At 49.4% G+C, this 6639-nt stretch overlaps 1 protein-coding gene across 1 annotated transcript; it reads left to right on the top strand.

The window, feature by feature from the left end:
- The first annotated feature begins 229 nt into the window (after positions 1-229).
- LOC135288044 (titin-like) lies at positions 230-1324 on the top strand. The gene has a single exon (XM_064401329.1). The coding sequence runs from the start codon at positions 230-232 to the stop codon at positions 1322-1324; it is 1095 nt and encodes a 364-aa protein (XP_064257399.1).
- The last annotated feature ends 5315 nt before the right edge of the window (positions 1325-6639 follow it).

Here is a 6639-nt window from a genome sequence, read left to right as displayed (position 1 = left end):
TTTTACCAGTCCAAAACACCCCGTTGCCCCCACATTTATATTCTTCTTTTATTTCTGGCACACCAAACCTCATTAAATGTTTGGTTTTAGCCTCGGGAAGCTAAGGGCAGAGCAGGAAAACTCGGCTTTTTAAAAATTTTAACACCTTTTTCAGAATTGTGTCATCCTGGTCCCGGTAACAGAAGAAATCCCCACTTTTTTTTCCAGGTGATCCCGTTTTCCCGCAGAGATGTCTCTGAACCAGATGCAAATCAAGCAGGAGCTGCAGCTCCCCCCCGGCTTGGGTAAAACCACCCCAAAACAGAGCCCGGAGCATCCCCAAATCCCGATCCCAGAACAGGGAAAAGGGGAAGCTGCGGAGGCTGCGGTGCCCCGGGGCCCGCCCCAGGAGCAGCAAACCCAAATCCCTCCGGCATTCCAGAACCCCGAGCCTGCTCCGCGCCTGGAAGAGAAATCCCACCAGGAACCGACGCTGGAAAAGCAGGAGGCCAAGGAGATCCCGGTTCCCGTTCCCGTTCCCTGCTCCGAGGCTGCAGCGTGCGCCCAGGAGACGCAGCAGGTCCAGGAAATCCCGGTGTCCATCCCAGAAAAGCAGGAACGCAAGGAAATCCCGGTGTCCATCCCAGAAAAGCAGGAACGCAAGGAAATCCCGCTGTCTATCCCAGAAAAGCAGGAACGCAAGGAAATCCCGGTGTCCATCCCAGAAAAGCAGGAACGCAAGGAAATCCCGCTGTCTATCCCAGAAAAGCAGGAACGCAAGGAAATCCCGGTGTCCATCCCAGAAAAGCAGGAACGCAAGGAAATCCCGGTGTCCATCCCTGATCCACATCCTCACCCTGTTCCATGCTCCCAGGAGAAGCAGCAGTGTCAGGAAATGCCAGTTTCCATCCCTGACCCTGTCCCGTGTGCCCAGGAAAAGCAGGAATGCAAGGAAATCCCGGTGTCCATCCCAGAAAAGCAGGAATCCAAGGACACCCCTGTCCCCGTCCCAGTTTCATGCCCTGAGCCCACTCCATGTGCCCAGGAAAAACAGGAATGCAAGGAAATCCCGGTGTCCATCCCGGAAAAACAGGAATGCAAGGAAATCCCGGTGTCCATCCCGGAGAAACAGGAATCCAAGGACACCCCTGTCCCCATCCCAGTCCCAGTCCCACAGCCAGCCCCGAGTTCCCAGGAAAAACAGGAACTCCAGGAGATCCCGGTGCCCGCCCCGAGTTTCCAGGAAAAGCAGGAATTCCAGGAGATCTCGGAGCAGCGCTCCCTTCCCGAAAAATTCCCTCCCCTGGAGCAGCAGCTGGAGCAGCCCGGCCCGTGGCAGAAATAGAGGGAAAATCCCGATCCCGGGGATTTTTCTCCCCGAATCCAGAGGTTTTTTTCCAAGCCTTTTGTTGTTGGTGGTTTGTTTTTTTTTTTAACCCCTGCAGAGCTTTTGTCAGGAATTCCTTCCAGCCGCCCCTCCCGCTAACGCCTTATCCTTTACTAACAGCAGGGAATTCCCGTCGGGAATGCTTTCCAGCAGGATTGTAGCTCCCCTTCCCAAATTCCTGCCCTTTTCCCCAATCCCGAGGCTTTGGAATGCCCAAAAAAAAAAACCCCAAAAAATCATGGAGCAAGGCGGGGTTCGTGAAGTTTAAAAAAAGCCCCAAATCCAGGGAAGAGCTCACCCCCTTTTTCCTGCATTCTCCCCCTGGATTCCAGATCCCACCTGGAATTTGGGAAGTTTTTCCCTATAAATAATCAGATTTTGTGCTGAATCTGCCACCAAAACTTCCCAAATCTGGAATTAGTGCTGAATTTTTTGGTGGAATACAAAAATAATCCCTCGGGACTGAGGGAGAAAAATGAAGATATTTAGGATAGATCCGACTTTGGTGGAATTTAAAATAATCCTTTGGGATTGAGGGGATAAAATAGGATAAATCCGAGCTCGATCTCCCCTTAAATTTCCTCGGAGGTGTCAAAGAACAGCTCAGGCCGTGAATATTCCATAATTACCCAAATTTATGGATAATTAACTCCACTCCAGACATGTTTGGGAAGGGATTAACCCCGGGCGTGGCGCAGACGGGATAAAGGAGCAATTCCAGCCGGGAATGTTTCGCCACCCGTCCGTGTTTGGGACTTTGTCTCGTGATTGTTTTCGGCTGCTGTTGGATCCAGGATTTATTTCACTGTGAAAATTCCACAATAAAAGCGACTTTGCGTACCGAGTTTTGGGAGTTTTTGTTCCTGGTCGTGGGGGGTTTTATACGAGGTTGTGGGGATTTTTGTGCCAAGTTTTGGGGATTTTTGTACCAAGTTTTGGGGGGTTTTGTACCAAGGTTTGGGGATTTTTAAAATCAAGTTTTGGGAAGTTTTATACTAAGTTTTTTTTGGGGGGGGGGTTTTATATAAAGTTTTGGGGATTTTTGAAATCAAGTTTTGGGAAATTTGATACTAAGTTTTGGGAATTTTTGTACCTAATTGCGGGAAATTTTTATATCAAGTTCTGGGGATTTTTTAATCAAGTTTTGGGGATTTTCAACGGCTTTTCCTGAAAAAGATGGAGAGGAGGCTCAGCTTGCAAAAGCTGGGGTTTGTGTGTGCTTAAAGTTGATATTTTAGGGGAAAATAAAAGAGAAAGACAAGTGAAAACGGGAGAAAAGCACCAACAAAAACACCAGGAAACAACCACGAGATCATTCCATCATTTTATTGCACCACATCCCAAATTAAACTCGGAATTAAAACCAGCCCTGCCATTCATTTATCATTTTTAAACCTAATTAAGCGCATCTCGTTATGAGGTAATTCCTGGCAAGCGAAGCAGGTGGCTGCAGGTCTGGAGGCGTTCCCGGGAGCCAGGAGAGGTGGGAAGAGCGGGATTTGGGGATTGGGACGGCTCCTACTTCTGCTTGGAGCACTGCTGCTGCTGCTGCTGCTGCTGCTGGGGGAGGCTCTTGACGGCCGCCTTGGCCTGGCCTTTGGAGGCCTGGCTTTGCTGGACCCCCTTGGGAAGGGCCCCGCACTTCTGCTGGCACTGGGCCGGGATCTGCTGCGGCTGCTTCTGCTGCTGGGACATCCTGGGTGGGCCTAGAATTCAAAATCACGGAGCCTTTTTTAAGGCTTAAATTCACCTTTTTTGGGTGTTGAGGTTGCGGGTGCTGCCTCAGCTTCGAGATTGACCCCAATTTAAACTTAATTCCAGTCCCAAGCCAGGCAGCTCCTGGGATTAAATCCTGAGGGTGCTGCAGTTCAGCGCAAATTTTGGGGAGTTGTTTCCTGCCCTTTACTGGGTTTTTTTTGGATCCCATCCCATTCCCTGTGGGATTGGTCGCTCCGCTGAGGGATCAGGGAAGAGCTATGCCTAAAATGAGGGTCAGAGGCAAAACCCAGCCTAACAAAGCCAGGGAAAGGCTGCAGAGCTGGAGGCAGCAGGGGTTTTCCTTCCTTCCCCCTGCTCATTTTTTTCTGGGAATCTTAACTTTTAAAAGCTCCGGGAAAAAACGTGGATTTGGAAAGCTGAACTCAAGGAGAAGATTCAAGAAAAGCAGCCAAAGAGGAGCAGAAAACTGGGAAAATCTCAAGATTGGGAGTTTTGACAGGGAAAAATCCCTTGATAACAATCCCAGTATTGGATACCAATCCTAATATTTGATAATATTCCCAATATTTGATAATATTCCCAATATTTTATATCAATTTTTGGAACCACCACGCCTCTGCCCCAGCTCCTTGAGACCCCCAGAGCAGGACCCACACACGGGGCCATGAAATTCAGGTGGATTGAAGATTTTATCCAAGGAAACAGATCCAAGATCCCCGAAAATCTGGGAAGCTGTTCCACCATCTGCCCATGGACGCCAACCTTTGGTTATCCACAGGATTCTTATCAATCTGGGCAAAAATTATCACAGAGTTCTGACCCAAAGAGTCCCAAACCACCAGTTGGAGCCTCAAAACACCCCAACTTCTATAACGCAGTTTTCCACCCATTGCAGGCAGAATTTTTTGGGGCGACAACCCCAGTTTGGCGAAGCAAACGGCGAAAAATCCCAATTTTCCCACCCCGGGGCACCAAACCCCTCACCTGGGCAGCGAGAGGGGCAGGGAAGGACTCACCTGGCGCGTCCTGCTCGAGGAGGGAGCTCAGGAGGAGCCGCTGCGGGTGTGGAGCTTCCCCGAGGAGCGGCTTTTATATCCCTGCGGAAGGGCCGATGACTCCGGATTAAACTCGGTGACCAGAATCTTTCACAACCGGAACCGGCTCCGCTCCCACCTCCTGGACCTCAGTCAAAGTCTGGGAGAGATTCCCTCCTCTCCCGGCTGCGGGGGACTGGGTGTTTTTCATGCAGGGCACACCCAGGGCTGCTCATCGCGGGGTGATTTGTTAATAATTCATTAATAATTTCTTAATAATTCACACCATCCCCATCCCAGGCAGAGATCCTGCAAAGAACCAGAAGCTGGGACAACTCACATCCACTCGGGAATGAGTTTTAATCATTTTGGCTGGGAGCACATGGAGAAATCTGAGTGGGGTTGGGAATCTGTCCTGTCTCCTGGGAGAGGCACCAGATCCCAGTTTGGAGCCCCGTGGTTCTGGATTTTGATGTTTCTCTTCTCTAATTCCCATCCCCAAAACAAGAATGAAACATTTTTTATTTTTCCCCCCAGGAAATTAGGAAGATTTTCCACCAGCCTGATGAAATATCCCTAATTTATTGCAAATATCCCAGGAATTCCAGCAATTCCCGGTGCTGACCACAGCTGGTGCGTCAGGGCTTGGCCACAGGAAATGTTGGGAGCACAGCAGGTCCCTCCAGGATTTTCCAGGTGCTCCCGTAATCCCTGTTCCCAGGGAAAATGGAAGAATTCCAGTGACAGGCACAGGTGATGGATCGGGATGGAGATGCTCCAGAATCAGGTGATTTAGGGAGAGGAGGAGCTCCACGTGATTCCTGATTTAAACCTTTTCCATGATTCATGGTTTAAACCTTTTCCAGGCCTCCAAGAGGACACAAAAGCGGCACCCCAGGGCTTGGACCCCCAAAAATTTGGAGGAATTTGAGGCGCAAATTCCTCATTTCCGCATCAGTTTTCCTGGGAATATCCAGTCCAGGTGTGTTCAGATGTAGGGGTTGGGTTTGTTCCATGATTCCTGACTAAAACCTTTTCCATGCCCCGAAGATGTCACAAAAGTGGCACCTCCAGGTCAGAGCTTGGATCCTCAAAGGTTTGGGTTCCTCGGGAGGAATTTGAGGTGCAGATTCCTCATTTTCCTGGGAATTTCTGGCCCGAGTGTGGGGTTGCTTGTCCTGATTCCTAAAACCTTTTCCATGCCCCCAAGATGCCACAGAAGTGTCACCTCCAAGTCGCTCCTGAGGCAGAGCCTGGATCCTCAAATTCCACTGAGGAATTCGAGGTGCTGATTCCTCACTTCCCCTTCAATTTTTTGGGGAATTTCTTCTCCTGCTTTGCCTCTCAGGTGTGCCCAGGTGTTTGCCTTCCCCAGCTGTGTTTTTTTGCCTCCCATGATCCCCGCCTGAGGGTGTCACCTCCTGGTGTCACCTCCTGGTGTCGACAGCGAGGGACACAAAGAGGAACCTGCTCCTCGCCTCCCCACCTGCGCATTAAAAAGGCGATTTGGAAACAGTGTCGGCACACCCCCGAGTATAAATATGTCTCTTTTCTTCTGCAGATTAGATATTCCCCACCCTTCCCGTAATGAGAGGGTAGGTGGGGAGCGATTTCAGCATTCCCAGACATGGAAATGGCGTGGCCAGCACGGAACCGGAGGTGAAGAAAGCCACAGGCACAACCTGGGACTCAGTGGGAGCTTTATCTCTGAAATTTGGGGGTTTTTATGGGTTTAACTCCCTCCAGACCATGGGGTCACCCTCAGCTTCTAACTTATCCAAAATAAAGATTGTTAAATAAATATATTTATTTAAAATTGTGCTTTCCAGATGTTCAATTCCTTTATTAATTTAAGGCTTTCTTCCACTTAAATTCGCCTTTTAATGGTTTCTAGGATTTACTTCCCAAATCCCAAGCTGTAAAGACCAAAATTCTGTCTGATAATCAAATTTCTATCAATAATTTCAAGTATCCCTCAGAAAAGAATTGACCAGTGATTTCCTTGTGGAATTAGAAGGAATTTCTCCATATTTAAACTTTTTTTTTACTGCAGGCACAAAACCCATCCCAACCACTTTTGAAAACTGAAATTCAGGAAGATATTTTGGGGCCTGAAGTTGTGGAAATGGGGAGAAAAAAGACAAAAGACAGCTGCTGCCATCGATGGTCATTTTTTATTGCTGCAGAGAGAATTTACGAGACGGAGAAGAGACAGGAGGAGAAAGGAGGGGCAAAAGCGTTGACATCTTCCACCACCAGCTGCTGACAGCGCTTCCTGGGATTCCCAATGCTAAAATATCGGGAATGCCCAATAAAAAACGCTGGCACGAGCAGAAGTGAAAACACAGGGAACACTCAGACAAAACGTTTTCCAAGACGAAGACAGCGTGGGACGATCCGAGCAGGAGAGGCCTCGATGCGTTGCCGATGGGTCTGCGCCGTGTTTTCCATCCAGAACCCGCGGGTTCGGCTCCTCACCGGTCACCGGAGCTGCCCCGCGGGGCCAGGCCCGCGTCGGGA

The sequence above is a fragment of the Passer domesticus genome, chromosome 32 (assembly GCF_036417665.1).
Source record: "Passer domesticus isolate bPasDom1 chromosome 32, bPasDom1.hap1, whole genome shotgun sequence".
Lineage (NCBI taxonomy): Eukaryota > Metazoa > Chordata > Aves > Passeriformes > Passeridae > Passer > Passer domesticus.
This window is presented reverse-complemented; position numbering and strand designations above follow the sequence as displayed.